Source organism: Mercurialis annua, linkage group LG1-X, assembly GCF_937616625.2.
Source record: "Mercurialis annua linkage group LG1-X, ddMerAnnu1.2, whole genome shotgun sequence".
NCBI classification, from domain to species: Eukaryota; Viridiplantae; Streptophyta; class Magnoliopsida; order Malpighiales; family Euphorbiaceae; genus Mercurialis; species Mercurialis annua.
Genome location: NC_065570.1, coordinates 69,055,822 through 69,076,390, shown reverse-complemented (window position 1 = coordinate 69,076,390; position 20,569 = coordinate 69,055,822). Strand labels below are relative to the sequence as shown.

At 33.6% G+C, this 20,569-nt stretch overlaps 3 protein-coding genes across 3 annotated transcripts; 1 reads left to right on the top strand and 2 right to left on the bottom strand.

The window, feature by feature from the left end:
• The first annotated feature begins 1,524 nt into the window (after positions 1-1,524).
• LOC126665865 (GDSL esterase/lipase At4g16230-like) lies at positions 1,525-5,579 on the top strand. The gene is made up of 4 exons (XM_050358797.2): positions 1,525-1,960; positions 2,779-3,012; positions 4,585-4,837; positions 5,195-5,579. The coding sequence occupies exons 1-4, from the start codon at positions 1,577-1,579 to the stop codon at positions 5,413-5,415; spliced, it is 1,092 nt and encodes a 363-aa protein (XP_050214754.1). The 5' UTR covers positions 1,525-1,576; the 3' UTR covers positions 5,416-5,579.
• A 303-nt stretch (positions 5,580-5,882) lies between these two features.
• LOC126664415 (G-type lectin S-receptor-like serine/threonine-protein kinase At1g34300) lies at positions 5,883-8,784 on the bottom strand. Its single transcript, XM_050356788.2, has one exon. It carries the CDS (start codon positions 8,506-8,508, stop codon positions 5,989-5,991), a length of 2,520 nt encoding a protein of 839 aa, XP_050212745.1. The 5' UTR covers positions 8,509-8,784; the 3' UTR covers positions 5,883-5,988.
• A 7,305-nt stretch (positions 8,785-16,089) lies between these two features.
• Positions 16,090-17,380, bottom strand: LOC126666141 (hevamine-A-like). The gene has a single exon (XM_050359103.2). The coding sequence runs from the start codon at positions 17,130-17,132 to the stop codon at positions 16,233-16,235; it is 900 nt and encodes a 299-aa protein (XP_050215060.1). The 5' UTR covers positions 17,133-17,380; the 3' UTR covers positions 16,090-16,232.
• Positions 17,381-20,569: the final 3,189 nt, after the last annotated feature.

The window sequence follows — 20,569 nt, the reverse complement described above, 5'->3', positions numbered from 1 at the left end:
CACCGCTGGATTACCCACATTTTCCTTTCCCCCAACATAGTCTCCAAATTGAGATAACGTCGTTGGATTCGAGCTAATTCCTTCTTCTTTGTCACTGCATGTTGATGTTCCTTTCCCTTCTAGATCTGAGATTGGGTTCAGAACATTAGAAATGTCAAGAAACGGCAACGTTTTGCTTGTCGGCTGTGATTGGGCTTTTTTGTTCTGATTGGATTTTGACGTGGGCTTTTGGACCCCTCTTGCTCTAGCTTTCAACCTAAGCCCACTCATACTTTCCTTCTCCACTTTGAGTTTCCCCTTCACTCGCGCCAAAACACCCATATCTTTTGGCATGTTCTCCTTTCCCGTGTCCACCCTGCTATGGTGTGTAATTGTCAGAAACTTTTCAGTCTCTACGGCTGGGGGATTATCCTTCCTCAAATCACTCCTAGGTTCCTGGGGAAGGGGAGCAGCATGGTTCTGCATCTCGGGGGGCACGTGACCGCCATATTCATCCTTCTCTGAGCTCCCTTGCTTCACCAATGGCGGATTGCTAGTCTCTCCATCATTCTCAGGGCTTGGTTTATGTCTCTTCCCCCGCCCAACCAGCCCTTGGATATGGCCTGCTCGGATTAAATCCGAATACTTGTAGCTATCTTGAATCGAACCATCCCCTTTGCTGCACTCCAATAGGGGGTGACCCAAAATTCCACAGTTATAGCATAACTCTGGCAACTTTTCATACCTTAACACTGCAATAATGGTGGAGCCATTATCATCCATCCGGATTCTTAGGCCCCTCTTCAATGGCTTCGTAATGTCGATCCTCACACGAACCCTGATATATTTGCCCAAACAGTCACCTGAAGCTCCCGGATCAACCTTCTCTACTACTCCAATCTGGGACCCCAATGAGACCCCTGCCTCCTTATTCAGGCACAGTAGAGGCAGATTGTGAATTTGGACCCAGAAGGCCATATGATCAAATTTCATCTCTGAATAGTTTCCCATACCTATTGGGATTTCCAGGACAATTAATTTCTCCTGGTATTTCCATGGACCACCTTGTAAAACTCGTCGTCTATCTTCCTGACAATCAAAATGGAAGACATACATGTTTTCCCCCAGGGATTCGACCACCATATTCTTTTTCGTCTTCCATAGGTAGTTTACTGTTGAGATTACTCCTTCACGATTCATCTTCTTCGTAGCAAGAATTTTGCCGATTAAAGAAGTAGCGACTTTTTGTTCACCAGCACTTCGTGCTTTTGCTCCCAGATCACACACCACTATATCCTCATCATCGGAGAGGGATAAGGACTGGCAAAGAGAGGAGATATCCATTTCTAACCCAAAAGAACTAGGGCAAGAGGAGAAGCTGTTCTGCAGAGGCAGAGTAGTTTTTTTGTATTAGTATATCTGTTGTTAATAATAGATTATTTATGTATATGAGAACAATAAATATATTCCAGAGGGTTAGGTAAAATTTCAAATTCAATAAATGATTTTTCTATAAAAGACTAGCTCTACACTTCTCCATCAACAAATAAAATACCATTTCTTTCTACGCAAAAAAAAAAAAAAATCCTTCACAAAAATGGGCACAATGAAGAAAATCTCAAAACTTGTTTTCTTATGCTTTCCAATTGTTGCCCTTTTGTTGCCATGCAATTGCAATGGAAGCAATGAAATCAAAGGAATGTTTGTATTTGGTAGCTCTTTAGTTGACAATGGCAACAACAACTTTTTGCGAAATTCAAGGGCTAAAGCCAACTATTTGCCTTATGGAATAGATTTTCCTTATGGCCCTTCCGGTAGATTTACAAATGGAAAAAATGTAATTGACCTTCTTTGTGATAAACTTTCTCTTCCTTTCGTCCCACCTTTTGGCGACCCTTCTACCAAAGGAAACAGAATCATCCATGGTGTTAACTATGCTTCTGGTGCTTCCGGGATACTAGACGATACCGGTCTACTTGCGGTAAGATAAAATATTGTGTTTTACTTTTAGTTAAGTGAGTTCATGAGAAACTAATAAAAGAGGTATATATTGGACAATTGTCCTAGCCACTATTCACTAGCTATGTTGCACGAAAATTTCATAAATACTAGGTTTCGAAGTTTGATTACAAATGCTTTTATGATTATGAAATTTTATATTTATAATCTATTTTTTAAAAAAATACTTCATTGTTTTCTGATTCTTTTTGTTTTAACATATTTTTATTTGAGTGTTTATCTCATGAATTGATTGTACTGTGTCATATTTACAACAAAATCGACAAGTATTTATAATAGAAAATCTTTTACTCCCTCCGTCCCGTAAAGATAGAAAAAATACCACCTTTTTTTGTCCCATAAAAATAAAAAAAGTGGAGTTAGTTAAGTTAAAAATTATCAAAATACCCCTACATGATTATCATAAAACATTAAATGCATATTTTGTAAAGATAAATAAATGAGTTGTAAGTGCTATAATTAGTAAAGTGGCTTTGGAAAATGTATATAACTAATTGATTACAAAGGGTAATTTAGACAAATTATCACAAGTTACCTATAAATAACTACTTTCTTAATTCTTGTAAAATGGGTGCTTTTTCTATCTTTACGGGACGGAGGGAGTAATTATTACTTAATCTTTTTATTATTAACTTTTCCATACTATTAGTAATTTTTGTATTTCTTGTTATTTTTGTTATTTTGCTATTATTATTAATAAAATTAATTTCAAACTTGAGAGCAAATTAGGTATGTTTTAATTGATAATTAGTGCTTATAATTAAGGTTTGATGAAAACAGGGAGAGGTAATAAGCTTGAATGAGCAATTGAAAAACTTTGAGGAGGTAACATTGCCAGAACTAAAAGCTGAAGTGGGAAAAAGAAGTGGAGAAGTGCTGAAAAAGTACCTGTTTGTAGTGGGAAGTGGTGGGAATGATTATACGCTCAACTACTTCTTGAACCTTTCCGATGCAAATGTCAGTCTTCAATTCTTCACTGCCAATCTTACAAAATCTTTGTCAACTCAACTTCAGGTGCATTCATTTTTCTTCAGTCTCATTTTAATTTCCAATTTTTTTTATCTTGCCACCTTTTTTTTTTAGGTTTTTTAGAAAAAACTTATGCAAAGTAAATGACATTTAATATCTTCAAGTAAAAAATAATGGTTAATAAATAGGCCAAATGTCGTAAAAAGGTCAAACCTTTTATAAAAATTTCACAAAAGTCCTGACCTTTCAATTTTGTCGATTTTGGCCAAAAACAGATTATCTGGTTTCAATTGTGGCCAACTCTCAATTTGATTTCAATTTGCCTATGTGGTGCCTTCGTGGCATGCACATATATTGAAAGGTCAGGATTTTTGTGAAACCAAATAATTCATTTTTGGCCAAAATCGAAAAAATTAAAAGGTCAGGACTTTTGTGAAACCAAATAATCAGTTTTTGGCCAAAATCAACAAAATTAAAAGGTCAGGACTTTTGTGAAACTTTTGTGAAATGTTTGGTCTTTTTACAACATTTGCCCTAATAAATAATATAATTATAATATCCCCCTCTCTCTCTCTCAAAATCTATAGTGTTTATTATCTCAGTTGTTAGTTGTTAGTTACGGAAGCGGGATTTGAATCCACAACCTCTTATTGGCATATTTGACTTAATTGACTAACACTAAAACTGAACAGAATCATCAAAATACTAACGAAAATAAAAGTATAAAGTACAGCATAAGTGAAAACTGTAGTGTAGTTCGCTCTAAATTAACCGATTAGGTGAACCAAGACTGATTCTTTCATCAAGAATTGACTCATTGAGGACCCTACCACTTAAAATACATCTGAAAATGTCACTGCCAAACTAGGACAAAAATAATCCCGTGTTCTAATAAATATGGTAGGTATTACTCAATCAATTTATACTCTTTTAAAAAAAAAAAAAAATACCAATGGGAGTTGGTCCAAGTGGTAAGCGGCTTGGTATCGCTTAAGCAAGGTCTCGGGTTCGAGTCCTTGTGAATGCAGAAAATTCCCACTGGCAGATTCACCCACCATGCCAGGTGCGCGACGCGGGTCGGATCCGGATTAGTCAGGACGAAGTCTTGGAAACCGGATGGGCTTACCAAAAAAAAAAAAAAAAATAAAAAAAAAAAAAAAAAAAAAAATGAATATTTATATTTTAAAATATAAATTATTAATATCATACTTGAGTATTTATTTTTTATATGTAAATGCAGTACTTAAATTAACTTATAAAAAAAAAGAGTGTTCTAACTCAATAAAAAATAGTAACAGATTGAGTTTAATAACTACATAAAGGGCTCACTTGGTTGAGGGTAAGTGCATTAAGAAAGTTTAACTTTCCGAAAAATAGCATTTTTTTCTCACTTGGTTCATTTTTTCTAATTCTACTTCCCGAAAAGTTAAGGGGTTGACTTCCATTTAACTAGAGAAATGACTTTCCTAACAAAACCTAAATAAGTTTATCTTCACTAGTTAAAAAGAGATGTGATATATTTAATGTGACATGAGGATATAATGTGCATAGAGGACTATACATTATTTATACATCATTTTAAGATTTTTTGAAAGCTCTTCATTGAATTGAATGCAGAAATTGTACAAGTTAGGGGGTCGGAAATTTGTGTTGATGTCATTGAATCCACTTGGGTGCTATCCAGTGGCGAAGGCCAACTATCCATCTCAGATTGGGTGCAATAAACCCCTCAACAGAGCAGCTCACCTCTTCAATGCTCAGTTGAAGTCTTTAGTGGGTTCGATCAAACCACTCATGCCGGCTTCTCATCTTGTCTATGTTAACTCTTATACCATTATTACACATCTCATCACAAACCCTACTTCTAAAGGTACGTAACTTCAAAACCTTTTACCAATAAAACAATGTGCATTGTGCATATGATTTAATTTATTATGTTTTGCTATTATTGTTCGCGATTACAATGAAATAGGTTCGAATATGAAAATTTTAAGTTTGAATCATATGTTATATATTCATTATCAAGAGAACGACTGTCCGACTTCGCCCATCAAAGGCTTCCTAAGGGCACTCCAATTGACCAGGAGGCCGTATCTTATTTTTTCCGTTTCATATTTATCATTGACAATCATCAAAAATTTAATTGAAAAAGTAATTTTAAAAATTGAATATTCATAACGTAACGATATTAATTGTATTTTTTTTCTTTAACTTTATGTTATAATAGGGTTTAAAGATGCAAGCAATCCATGCTGTGAAATGGCAAGCATAAATGGTCTGTGCAAGAAAGATGGGGAAACCTGTGAAGACAGGAGTAGGCATGTTTTTTTTGATGGGGTGCACCCAACTGAAGCAGTTAATGTTTTGATTGCAAATAAAGCTTTTGATTCTAATCTCAAAACTGAAGCCTATCCAATCAATATCAAACAATTAGCCATGCGCTATTAGATCATATTATATGTAAAATAGTAAATTAATTACCTAAGGTTGGTATTAGCTACAAAGTTTTGGGGTGATATTAGAAGTCTTTGCATTTATGTATGTTGTGTATAAACTACTACTTAACTAATTATATGAACTTGTTATGGTGACAAACATATTTCAAATTTTAAGTTCATTTATATTGTTTACCATTTATCGCTCTTTCCCCCCTAATTATAATGATAGATGTAGAGGGAGGAGTTCGAATCTAAACCTTAAAATATTAACTTTACAATTGGGGTAAGAATAAAAAAATTGAAGGATGTTTTTGTAGTGAAAACAGGGCCCTGGTTAATTATTTTGTATATATGTGCTCCTTAATGGGTCTTAAAGAGATGGCCTATTATTAACACCAAACTGTGCACAGCTTTTCAGATCATGTTCATTCACCATTTGCAAGATTATACACACCTGAAATTGGAAACATAACAAAATTGTGAAGTAAATTGGAATATATAGACATCAAGTAACCTAGTGATCATAAAGTCTCGTTCTATATACTACACTTTTGAGTAACATTCTTTACACTGAAATAGAGGTTCAGTTAGGCTCAGAACCTAAAAGCGACATCGATGTTTTCTCGGTATTCCTCACGGAAGGCAAAGGTGAAACCCCGATAGTCTGAAACGAAGAGAATGATGAGGGCGTCGGCGCTGACGCAGAGTCTGCCAAGGTTGAGAGTGCACTAGCACTTCCATAGCTGCTCATGCTAATGCTCATACTGTTACCCGAACCTTCGGTTTTTAACTTATTCGGAGCAGGCGGTTTCTCGATATCTATGATTCCTTCTAACATCTGCACCACTTTTCCCATCGTCGGCCTTAGAGATGGTTGCTCTTGGATGCACCATAAGCTCACCTGAATTGCCCTTGTTGCTTGTTGTATATCAACATCTTCTGTGAGCCTTTTGTCCACAATTCCACTCACATTATCCTTCTCAAACTCTTCAAAGGCCCACACCGAGAACCTTTTTCTATTTGTTTCTTCGGAGACATCGAAATTTCTTCTTCCACTCACTATCTCCAACAAAACCATTCCGTAACTGTAAACATCTGATTTTGAAGTTATTGGAAGATTTGCAAGCCACTCAGGTGCCAAATACCCTCTTGTCCCTCTGACGCTTTTTAGAGTTCTGTACCTGTGATCTTTCGAGTTTATGAGCTTTGCAAGACCAAAATCGGACACCTTTGCGTTGTAATTCTCATCCAAGAGAATGTTTTCTGGCTTGATATCGCAATGAACTATGCAATCTCGACATTCTTCGTGAAGATAAGTGATTCCTCTTGCGGTTCCAAGTGAAATGTTAAATCTACGCTCCCAGTTCAATAGTTTCCCCGACTTTTCATCTGTCGTGAAAAGGAAATTATCGAGTGACCCATTTTTCATGAACTCATACACCAAAAGCCTATGCCGCCCCTCTGAACAATATCCAATCAATCTTACCAAATTCAAATGGTGAGTGCTACTTATAGTCGCCACCTCCATCCTGAACTGTTTCTCACCCTGGTCAATCCCCTCGAGTCGTTTTACTGCAACCACTGTTCTATTAGCAAGAACCCCTTTATAAACAGCTCCGAATCCACCTTCTCCAAGCTTCTCCTTAAACCCCTTTGTCGTGTGGTCCAGGTCCCGGTATGAGAACTGCACAGGTGCACCAGATGCGTACTCAAGAAGTGCATACTGAGCTGACAAACTACCAAGCGTGGGACTATGTCTACAACACCACCACCACAAACCACCCTCTATAGCAATCAAAAAGATGACGGTAGCCAGAACAACAACACAAATAACCCACACACGCAGACTACGTTTGCTATTCCCGGCAATCTGCAATTCCGCTGAAGGGTTTGGTTGCACAGGACCACAAACCTTCACATATGAAGTACTAGGAAGAGCAGGATTCTGATACCCGCTAACAAAGTTCGGCGTTTTCAAATAACACAACCCAGTTCCATCGGACAAAGACGTGGAAGCAACACAAGAACTGCTCACAAGACAATTCAACCTACAAGCCGATATCCCCACGAAGAAAACCTGAGAAGCTAACTCAGGTTGGTAAGTCAAAAACTCGGCATTATCCAATTGTAACATAGTAGCACTCCCGGGACAATTTTGAATCTCTACCTTTCTTTTACATCCTTTCCGTCTATCATTCGCATCAACAAACTCAAAATTCTGGGAAGGGCAGCCGCAAATCGGACTAGAACTGGAATTAATATAACTACAAATCCCCATATTTCCACAGTATCCGAAAACCTGACATTGATCAGCTAAAGCAGACCATCTCATAGTAGTAGTACCACTACCTAAAGCAGAACTATAAATCCTTAAATTACCATCACTATCTAACTTGAGAAACCTCAAAATATCACCAACTTCAGCATAATCATTACTATAAGCAACAATATAAGCACTAGATAAACTAACATCAGAAATAGATAAAATCCCAATGGACTGCAAACTCAACACAGGAAAACTCAAATTAGAATCAACAACAAAAGAAGAATTAAGACCTTCATTCCAATAAACTACACTATCATTCCATCTCAAAGTCAGATTCCCAGAATCAAGAACCTTAAAAGAAAACAACCCAGATTTCAAAATTTGATCTTTAGTAAAATTCTGATTAGAAACAATAGTATCAGTAGGATTCTCGAAACTGGACCAAACAGAACCACCACTGCCATTCATTAAAACAAGATTACCTAGATCATCAAGTGAAGCTGATTTGACACCCAGATGGGAAGTATTCGAGTCCCAAAGAACCGAACCAGACCCATTAACAAGCTGGAGAGTTCCGTTAAGACGGAAGTGAAAGGCGCCGTTAGCATCAACAGGCGTTGATGGGCCACCAGCTGACCAGACAGAAACTCCGCCACTGTAATTGATGGAAGCAACATAGAGAGAACCCAGTTGAGTAAAACCCACGTGGAACGTGGAGTTGGGAGATCGCCATGTTTGGTTTAGATTGGAAGCGAAAAGTGAAGAGCCTGGTGGGATTGTAGCAATTGAAATTGGGAAGTAGAAGGCAGCAAAAACAAGAACCCAAAAAAGATTCATTATTTTTCAGTGTTTGGGTTAAATTCTTGAATTTGGCGGTGATGGGTTTATAAAGATGGAGAAGAAAGGTGGAGAATTTGACTTAGTGATGGAAAAATGGTGATGGTGGGTAGTGAAAAAGAAAGACATTTGCAATTGTATGTGTTTGAGTCTACAAATTTAAGGATTTGAAGGGAGAAGTGCAAGTCTTGTAGTGATGTTGCTCGTGGTGATGATGTTTGTAATTTTGGGGTTAAGGAATTGGACAAGAGGTGAAGGTGTACGAATTTTAAGATTTATATGAGGATTTATGATTTATGGAAAATTCTATTCACAATTATCTTTATTTTTCTTCCCCCTGCATTTTCATGGTCTTTTCTTCTTTGATTGGATAATAATTTGGGGACTAGGTTGACATTACCTCTACTCTAATGTAAGCATGTCTATTTAATAGCATAAATAAATTTATTTTGTTAATTAACTCTTTAAATTCAACATTTCAAATTTAAAAATTGAATCATGCATTTGTATGACTGACGTGACGATAATGGATTGAGATTCCCATTTAAACATGAGCAGATCCTATTTACGATCTACAATGAACTGTTAAACTAATTTGATTAGAATTATATTTTTTTATCTATATTGTTCATTTTTTTAATGAATAGTGTAGATCGTGAACATAATCCCTTCAAGTTCAAGCTAAATATTAAATTTGAGGGAATTCCTATTCAATGATAATAATATTGTTTAGAACTTTTAAATTTATTTTGTGTAGCTTAAATTTTATGAAAGATGCTTCAAATTAATTATATTCGACTGTTTCTTTCTACTTCAACTTATTTCATTTATTAACCTGAATTAACAAGCTTCCAAAGATAAAAATATAAATATTAACTCCAATTAAAAAAATTGAATTTTCTATCCAACATTCCTTTTTATCTAAACATGTTCATGGTTTGCTTTGCTCAATGCGAATCATAAATGACATCCATATGTTACCTTTTCACTTGGAAGTTTCATTAAAACGCGTTAGAGCCCTTGATCAACCTCACCTCTATGATAATGAAATGTTGATCTTCATTTTTGTTTTCATGAAAGAGGTACTATCTTCTTGCTATAGTGATGAAATAATGATAAGACATTCATAGGCTAAATTATTCAAATTTTTCAAAATCGACTAGTTTAGCCAGTTTTAAAATATTTTCAACTTTTTTTACCCATTCATGAATCAAACCAAAAGACTGAAATCTCAATCGTCACATCGCTGCAACTCAGAAAAAATCATTGAGTGAAGCTGAGTGAGTTGATATCATCTACAAACCTAATCAAACTACATGCATCCCTAACTAAATCACATGGCAAACAAACCAAAATCAAATTCAATTTAAATTTTCAAATCTAATTAAATCTAAATCTAAATTTAAATAAAATAAATTTATTTAAATCATATTTATTTAAGTTAAACGTTAATCATCTCGAGATTTTATTTCGAGATAAAATCTACTAAAATTTAAATTTAAAATCTAATTGAATCTAAATTAAATAAATAAATAAATTTAATAATTTATTTATTTATTTAATTTAAAATTATGTTTAATTAAATCTCAATTTATCTCGAAATTTAATTTGTTATTTATTAAAAAAAACCATTCTAAAATTTTAATTTTGCCATCGCTATCACTCACACCAAGGCTACCACAATTCATCTTCTCTATTGATATGTTCATTTTTCCGTTCGTCTCTTCCGTTCGCGTTATGGATTTCTCGACATCGTTTTTAGATTTGTGTAATTTGTTTTATGTTTTTTTTTATGATTTAAACATTTTGTAAATAAACTATTGTAGATTTATAATTTTTTTGTTTATAAAATTATTTTATTATTCATATAATTATTTTGTTTTTCTCTTATTCATAAATTTGTTTATTGCTACTGATTTTGTAAAGAACAAATTGAATTATGGTGTATTTGTGATTTTATAATATATTTATGTTATATTGTATTTTTGGTGTTTTTCGGGAAATATGTGTTTTTTAGTGTATTTCTACCGTTTTTAGTACATCTATGATGAATTTGCATTGTTTATGTTGTATTTGCAGTGCTTATTGTGTATTTGCAGTGTTTTTATGATAAGACCACAAAAACACTACAAAAATATCATAAATACACTATATATACACTATTCTTATACTATAAAAACACTCTATATGCACTATTCTTAAAACCGAAAAAAGGTATTTGTGAAATTAAAAAAAAGTATTTTTCGTAAATTAAAAAAGACAAAAAATGACATGTAAAAGTGTAAATAAAATAAGTTAACAAAATATGTATTCTAAAAAATTACCACAATTTTTTAAATTGGAAATATTTATTAAGAGAAAAAAATTATTTTTGCGAACTTAGAAATCCCAACATGAAAAGGATTCGGATTTCAGTCTATAAAACCAACTACTGCTTACTCTTAGAAAACGCTTGAGAAGATGATGACTGCACACAGAAGAAACACTGTACAGTTTAACGATACTTTTCACTTACCAGCTTATTCCCCTCACTTTCTGCCTTCTCTGTCATGTCTTCAAATCAATTTACATTACTCCAACGTCAGATTTGTAAGAGATTTTGAAGGCCGGCTTACGCAAATCCAGCCCTACTCTTCTCCACCCATTTTTTCATCTTCATTACCAATCCCCCCTTGCGTTCTTGCGGATTCTCGCTCATGCTATTCCTATTTTTATGACCATCTCTCTCGTTTTTTGAGTCCTGATTATGACCAATCGCGCTGTTTCTTGGCTCGAGATTTGACTCACCATCTTCTTGACTTGGCCATCACGGAACCTTATTTCACTTTTTCTTCTGTTGCTGATGTTGAGATTGTCCACCAGGAGATTATTAATTTACAGGACTTAGCCGTGAGGTTGAGGACGAGCTCGTTGGGTGATGATGATGTTTATATTTACGATGAAGTCATAGAAGAAGAAGAACCCCCTAGTTCAGGAGTGTCTACATCGGTGCTTATGAAGTTGAAGGCGGAGGGCTTTACTGCGGCGGAGAGCGGTGGCGGTGACTGTGCAATTTGTTTGGAAGAATTTGGCGGAGATGAAAAGAAGGTGGCGATCAAGATGCCGAACTGCGGTCACAGTTTTCATGAAAACTGCATCTTTAGATGGTTGCAGAAGAAAAAGTCTTGCCCTATGTGCCGATGTCAAGTTGAGGATTGATCTTGCTGTTAATTTCTTATTTTAGTTTATTGTTAGATTTATAACTTTGATTAGGTGTTTTTCATTTGTAATTACACTAATTGCAGTTTTGAGAATTTTGCTGTATTGAAGTATAATGTAATATTTAGTCCAAAGAATTTATCAAGGTTTTTTTGTTTCCTCAGATTGGGTTGTTAGTCATACATTTACAAGATATGATTTTAGAATTTTGGAACTGTATTCAGGAAACTGGAAAGATTTTCGGAATTTTGCAATGAGGATATTAAGAAGAACAAGAATACAAAATAAGATGAACAGCGCCTGCATCTTTTTTCATTGATTCGAAATAGCCACCTAAATTTGTGGCTCTCTACAATTTTTAACGAGAATTTACAAAATTAACAAGAATTTAGGCTGGTAGAAGGTAGATCTAGAGAAATTATTAAATAGGCTTAGTCTACCACGTTCTTAATGTATGGAGTTAATCACATTTAAAATGATAAGTATTATTGTAATATCACTATAAAAAATATAAAAATAACAAATAAAATTACAATCATACCATCATTTTAATGACGTGTTATAATGTGATTACCTCGGTTCACAGATGATGTTGTAGACTTCACTATTAAAAAATGTAAAAAATAACAAATAAAATTATAATAATTTTATTATTAATAACGTGTTATAACTTATAATATAATTAACTCAGTTTATGGATGATACGATAGATTAGATCTACCTAATAATTTTTTGGCATATCTATACTAAAAGTACAAAACTTACCCCATATAATGGTCTAATTATTTAAAAAAACCCCACCTTGTAATAATTTTTCGTTTATACCATGACCTAGGAAAAAGTTCGTTTGTACCCTATTAATAATAAATATTTAATTTATATAATTTTTTTTTTTGAAAAAAAATTCCGGGCTCCTCCTTCCATGGAGGAAGGAGCAGATCTGCTCCTTCCTCCATGGGTAGGGGTGTGCAAAAACCGACCGAAACCGAATTTCTGAACCGAACCGAACCGATTTTAAAAATTCGGTTCGGTTTTTCGGTTTTTCGGTTCGGTTCGGTTTTGAAAAATAAAATTTGCTCCTTTCCCCCATGAGAGGAAGGAGAGCTCCTCCGGCGATAAAAAAAAAATTAAATAAAAATTAGCGGGTTCGATAAATCGGGGGAGTACAATGGTACGCCGAAAATATTTTTTTAAATAATTTAATTTATTATTAAAATATTTAAAAATAATAAATTAGAAGATTAATTTAAACATTTTTAAACTTTTATGACTTATTTATATTTTTTAAAATAAGGAAAAATATGGTGGAACCCTTCTATTTAGTTGTTATTAACATTTTTATCCTTAAAAATTTTATATAGTCAATTGTACCCTTTTTGGGGTAGAGATGAAAATGAAAAATCAAAAAAAGGGTACAAATGAACTTTTTTCTAGATCATGGTATAAACGAAAAAATATATACAAGGTGGGGTTTTTTAAGTAATTAAACCCATATAAATTGGCTAAAAATGCTAATTAACCGTTGCCACATGTTGATTTACAGTATCATTACAAAGGTTTAGGAAAATTGTTTTTGGTATAGGGGCCATGAGGTTTTCTGAACGGATTTCAACTATAAGACGATACCTTTAAGCCTTCCACATTCAACTAATTCTCACTCGAATCGTATAGGTCCCTTGCGGGAGGCAAACCCTGACTCCAAATTTTAAACGGCTGCATACATAAATACGGTTCGAACCCGCGACCTCACTTAAAATCACTAAATTCCAAAAAGGTTTTTTGATTTTTTTTATGCGGCAATTTAAGTTAAGAATATTTATCACATCAACAAAAGTTATCAAATTATATTTTTTATTGAAAAATTAATACCAACTTACGTATAATTAAATTATTGATGTGATAAATATACTTTAAGTATTCCAATTCAAATGACCACATAAATAGAAACATATCAAAAACATATTTTAAAAATTAAAATTAAAATTTGATAACTATAAATTAATAAATTAAATTTTTGTTGTTTTGTAATTTGTTTTGAAATAATTTAAAGGATAGGGACTTATAGTATATATTTGACCCCGTGGAGATATTTGCAGGCTTGCAGCTGAGCTATACTATGTAATAATGGATAGATATTTTAATTTTATATATTTAAGTAATACAAACTTAATATATATTTCATCAGTAAAATTATATTATATTTTCCTATTATTTAAAAAACAAACTTAAAATATTGATTCATTATTAAAAAGAATTTTGGTGACGAGGACTCACTCTACTGAGTCGAAACTCAATATCATTATTAATTTTTATTAAAAGAAAATCTTATTTCCATTTAAGTAATTAAATTAAATGATTATTCATTTATATTTACAAAAATAAATTTTAGACTCTGGCTGAAGGATTTCATTAGGGTGGAACTTGGGCAAGACACTCGCTGGCTGCACTACTGTTGCAATTAGCAAAGGAATAGTCTTTCAGAAAAGGTTGGTCTCTTTTGATAATCATTCTATATTTGTCCTTTTTGTTACGTCAAATCTTATTTTAAGTGTTCATATACCTGTGTTTATCTGTTGTTTTTAAATTGTATATATGAACCTTTTGAATTCCCAGATTGGTTTTTTTAGTTTTGTTTCATTATTTTGATTTTTTGTTTCAGAAGACTAAATTCATCATACTTTGCATATGGGTACTTTTTGTTTTGAATTTTGATTTGAGGATGATCAGGGTGCAAGATGATGTATTTACTTTAATTGAGCTATTAGAATTTGAGCAGCTAAATTAATTGTACATTATTGAAAATTGATTTTTTCAAATGACAAATATATTTGTGAATTTGTGTGTTTTTACCAAAATACATGTAGGAATATTTCGTCTAAGAATGGTTGGAACGATGAAGTTAGTTTTATGATTTTGAGGATATTAAGTTTGTAATAAGATGGATCAGTGAGTTTGAACTCAGTAACTACAGCTTGATAGTTTAACATAGATTACGGCCATGATAGAATATCGTCACAGATGTAATGATTGTAATTTCAGTTGCTTACTGCAAGTAAAATGTTTCAAATTCCGCCCTGGTGTTATGATGTTTCCAAATTGATGCAATTTTATTTTATGATCTTAGAGCGGAGACAGATTATGGATATAGTTTCTACTATAATATTGAAGGGTCAATCACATGAATATTCCATTAAAATAAGTCCTTTTGATTTTTCTTTCTATTCTCGGAGTTATTCTATGGCTATGGCTCGCTGCGTTTTAATTTTCTAAGGTATACTTTCTGGGCACTCTACTCGTGTTGTAATAGAGTTTCCTTCTGTTACGAGTAAGGATAGGGATGTTTTTGTTATTGAGGATGGTAATTCATATATACATCCTGCCTAGGCTATATTTCATAATTTTTGCTTTCGATTCCCTTATCCAAATTTGATATATTTGCTGGTATTGGAAAGAGTCTACGAATAAACTTTATGGTCACGGCGTAGGAATCTAGTCTTCGGTGTTATGACTGTGGATAGGCAGTGAAGATTCCGAAAAATTCAGGCAATGTAAAGTTGCATTTTAACTACCCTCTATATTACAAAAAAAGAGCGTGTTTTCTTATTACTTCCAAATTTTAAAGGTAAATCAATGTCTATGTTGTAGCCTTATAGAAGTTCCTCTAAATTTTCAATCGCGGATTCACTTTTGGTTTATGAGAGACAGGATTTACATTTGCATACAACATTATATTAAACACATATCCGTGTGATGCATGATCTCTTTTCACAATAGTTTACGTTGTTGGGGTTCGAATTTTGATATTTTACTCTGTTTAATATTGACATTTACATTGCAGTGGGAGGAAATATAGCTGACTGACCGAAAGAAGTGAAGGATCAATATGAGCCTATTCTGTTTTTTATGCCATAACAAAAGTTCATCACACTCTTCTATTTCATCATCGAAAGTGGCCCCACAACCAACCGAAATGACTGGACCTACCCGACTAGTCCGGAGTCGTACTGTAAGAAGGGATCTTGTGAAGCTTGGGACTTTGAAGGGGTAGTGGTGGTGCTTTAAATATACCTGTAAGAATGATAGCATCAGATTTTTAACTGGACGTATTTCCTTATATGCTTCTGTTATGGATAAATTGAACTTTATTTTGCCACTTGAAGAATTTGAGCTTTTATGACCATTATTTGGAGGAAAATTTATAAGAAATCTAGTTCATATTTCTAATTTGTTCTGTTTTCATTTGATTTCTTGTCGTGTTTTCATCTAAATTTGGGTTCTTTTTGAGGGTATAATGCATGCTCTTTTTTCTTCGATAGTATAGCATTTAGTAGCAATATATTGGCATAGCACAGCCTATGTTGCATGGAAACAAAAATATTACTCCAGAAGTATTAGGATTCAACAGTTTCCGTGCAACACAGAGCACAACAAAGCTGAAAATGATCCATATATTGATAATACATGTATAAGAACTATTCATATAGTAATGCTAGGAACTCAGGCCACCATACACATCATTAAAGAGCTTAGACATGGCTTTTAATGGAAGAACTATACCCAGTTTGATCATCATAATACTTGGACCAGAGCATAACACCTCCATACTTAGCAGATCCTTTAATTGCAGGAAGAACAGTGGAAGTTAGGTCCGCTACAGGGATGAAGCCGCTTCCTGCTGCCTGAGGAGATGCTGGCAATCCCAAGAAAATCTTGTTTGCTTGAATCTCTGAAATCCATTGCTTCCATACATCTTCAAGATTGGCAACATCACCGGACGAGTACTGACAAGGAGGATTGTTGTAGAATTGGACCCAAACGCAGTCGAAAAGACCCGTCTTCAAGGCATTTCCAACCCAAGCATCCGGAAACGGGCATTGCGGGGCTGCAGTTAGGTATACTTTCTTTCCTTTGTTGCTATAAGCAGAAAGATATCTTGCAAGATCATCCCAGTACAAGTTTGTTCCTCCTTCAATGTCAAAGTCTACCCCATCAAGTACTGCGGAGCCGAGCGGACGAGACGACGATGATGTTCCACCAAGAAAGTTGTTCCATAGGTACGTAGCGAATTGTCTAGCATCATCAGCAGAGGCTAAGGAATAACCGCCAGCACCTCCTCCGATAGAAAGGATTACCTTAATGCCTTTTGATTGACATGATTCTATATCGGAACTCAACCCGGTACAGCCGTTACTGTATGGATCACAATGACCGGCTAGGTTAAGCATGGGATTTCGGCCGTTGCCGAAGGATGATAGAAAGGCTATATTGACAAAGTCATAGTTTCCTGTGGCACAAGTTTGTGCTAAGGTACCTTCATTTCCATTCTGACCCCAGTAAATTGCTATTCCACCAGCATTAGAACCTGGTGCTACGATTAGCATTGCCAAGGCGAGTAGCGAAAATGGAAGTGCTAATGGGAAGGCCATTTTTGGAGTAAGAGAAGATGAGATATTAGGTGTTGGAGTAGAACGGGTAGGAGAAGGAATGGGTATTTTATAGTTGAGGAGTTGGCGATATGCTATGGATGACTTGCCTGAAAAAGTAAGGCATAAGAATTATATTTTGAAAGTTGATAATATGTCTCTTAGCTTTTGTTCGTGTTAGTATTTCATAAACTAGCATTTACGGCACACTTCTCTGAACTACTAAACAAAAAAGCAGCATTAAAATGTACTAATAAGTTTGAGCTCAAAAATATATAAGCTTTTAGAGAAAATTACACCAAATCACCCAAAAATTCAAATCTTTGTGTTTATAACCCAGCTTTCTATTTTTTGCAAAAATCCCCCTTTTTTCAAATCATCTTTCTACGCATACCTTTTTATAATTACTCTTCCTATTTTATCCCTATGGTTTACTATATACTCAATAATTTTTCCCCATTCTTTATAAATCAGACCATTATTTAGATTACTGTTGACCGGACCACCTCCGGTCAAAGGCCGGTCAACGGCGTTGAAAGGTTGAGAGAGTGACGGTCGCTGATTAAGAAGAGGAACGCTGTTTAGCAAAGGAGGAGGACAGTTGGTAACATGCGCGAGAGGCGGAGGGCATATACGCTGCAAACGAGAGCTTTGAGGCTTAGGTGGATGAATAGGCGGCGGAGCAGAGTACCTATCACGAGACGGAAATCCGGTGAGCTTTTGCACAACGTCACAGAAATCAGTCTTGTAGATATTGTAGACCGGCTGTTAGTATTAGTAGTAGTCTGAGCATTATTGAAGGTTTGGCTATGGTCAAACGACGTCGGTGGCTTTTTGGTGATTATTGAGTTTAGAGATCTTGTGAGAAAGTTTATTGAGATTTATGAGATATTAATCTGAATTATTATTGGTGTTGCTGCCAATGGTTGAATCACCGGAAGATTTACACATCAAAATGAAAAGATAAAGACGGATCATTTGTTTGTCTTAATATTTGTCTGCTTTACCTTTGATTTTTTTCTTTATTTGGTCAAATAACATATTAATGCTTCCAACAAGTATTAAATTGGCTTTTTCTATTCAACAATTGATCTGTGTTTCAATTAGATCAGAAATTTCATTATATTTTATTAAACTGTTAGTGAAATGTTTTCGACAGTTTACAAAACTGAAAATCTACCTGATATGAACCAGATATAAATCTATATCAACTGAACTACATTAATTTGATTTTTAATAAAAAAATTCTTACTATACAATCTTAAATGACATTTTATATAGAAAGAATTTTAAAATTTAGTGTAATATACAAATTAAATATCTCTTTTAAATGAAATGTGTTTGACAACCCATAAAACTGAAAATCAACCTGATGTGAACTGGATGTGAACCTATATTAAATGAACTAGCTAATTCAATTTTTAATAAAAATTGTCTTACTATTTTTTACAATCTTAAATGACATTTTATATAGAGATAATTTTGAGATTTAGTGTAATAACAAATTGAATATCTCTTTTAAGTGAAATCCAAAAATTAACCTAATGTGAACCGAATGTCAATCTATATCAACTGAACCACATTAATTTAATTTTTAATAAAATTTGTTTTACTGTTCTTTACTATCTCAAATGACATTTTATATAAAGAGAATTTTAAGATTTAGTGTAACCACAAATTGAATACCTCTTTTAAGTGAAATATATTTAACAGTTTATAAACCAAAAATCAACTTGATGTGAACCTATATAAACTGACCTATTTTAATTCAAGTTTTAATAAAATTTGTATTATTGCTCTTTACTATCTTAACTGACACTTTACATAAAGAGAATTTTGAGATTTAGTGTAATATACAAATTGAATATCCCTTTTAAGTGAAATGTATTTGACGATCTATAAAACCAAAAATCAACCTGATGTGAACCAGATTTGAACCTATATCAACTTAACTAACTTAATTCAATTTTTAATAAAATTTGTCTTACTGCTCTTTACAATCTTAAACGATATTTTACGGAGAGAATTTTGAGATTTAGTTCGATATACAAATTGAATATCTATTTTAAGTGAAATGTATTTGACAGTTTATAAAACTGAAAATCAACCTGATGTGAATCAGATGTGAACCTATCAATCGAACTACCTTGATGTGTGAAATAAAAATTTCATTGATGGTTAAAGGATTAGGAATGTTCATGACAAACAGAGTTCACAAAATGACCATGAACAGAAGGTAACAATCCTAAATCCTAATGACAGATATATAAAACAACTAAAAATAAATATATCCTTGTAGCAATTAAAAAAATAAATATTATTGACATAACAATTCAATTATCAAAAAGTTTCGATAATTGAGTTGTTATGTCAATAATTTTAAGATTTGGCAATATATAAATTGAATATCTCTTTAAGTAAAATGTATTTGATAGTCTATAAAATTAAAAATTAACCTGATATGAAGCTGATGTGAACCTAAATCAATTTAACCTTAACTCTTTTTTTTAAGTTGATTTAAAATTTACATGAGGTTCATAACAAGTTATAACAACTAAAAATGTGAAAAATAAATGACATTATATAAGGCAATTATACTAGTTAAGACAATAATAGAGGTACAAACGAACCAATAAACATTTAAAAATAAGCAAATCACAAATTCTTTAACTAAATTACAACATAAATCAGAGCTATACATAAGGAGCTATGCTATGTATTCTTTCAAATTTCAGCTGTGCAAGAAATCCATAAATAAACAAACTCCATAACCTAATTGACAAAATTGTCTAATTCAGTGCTCTATGGTGAATTTTGACCTGGGTAGACCGTACACCACAACTATGAAAAAACAATAGATCAAACTTAAATACAAACAGTTCATATCACAAAAATATGAATTATTAATGATTAAAAAATCTATAAGAACAACAATAATTTAATATATAAATAAATTAAAATCAAAATCAAAAACAGACTTAAAGAGATAATTAGCATCAGGTGCATCCATCTATCCTAAAAAGCTTAATCAAATCATAAAACCACTAATCACATTAGAAACACTACCATACTAGCATCGACAACAATTAATAACAACTTCAATTCATCTTTAGTGACAATGACACCAGATGGAATCTTACTGAACAACCACGACATCACCTTGTTTCCAAATTCAAATTCAGCAACCAATTCAACTCTCCTCGACGTACTAATTACCGTAATGGACAACCCTACCCCCCCTCCCTAGCAATTTGACACAGTCGTAATAATCAAACTAATTTGAATCATCATAACAGTAGTAATAACTCGCAAAATTTTGATCCGACGGTAGTGAGATCTTCGTTAACGGCAACATCGAGGTCTTCGCAAACGGCAACAGTAGCGACTCTACCAGCGGCAACGGTGGTGCGATCTTCACTGGCCACCAGCAACGTTGAGTT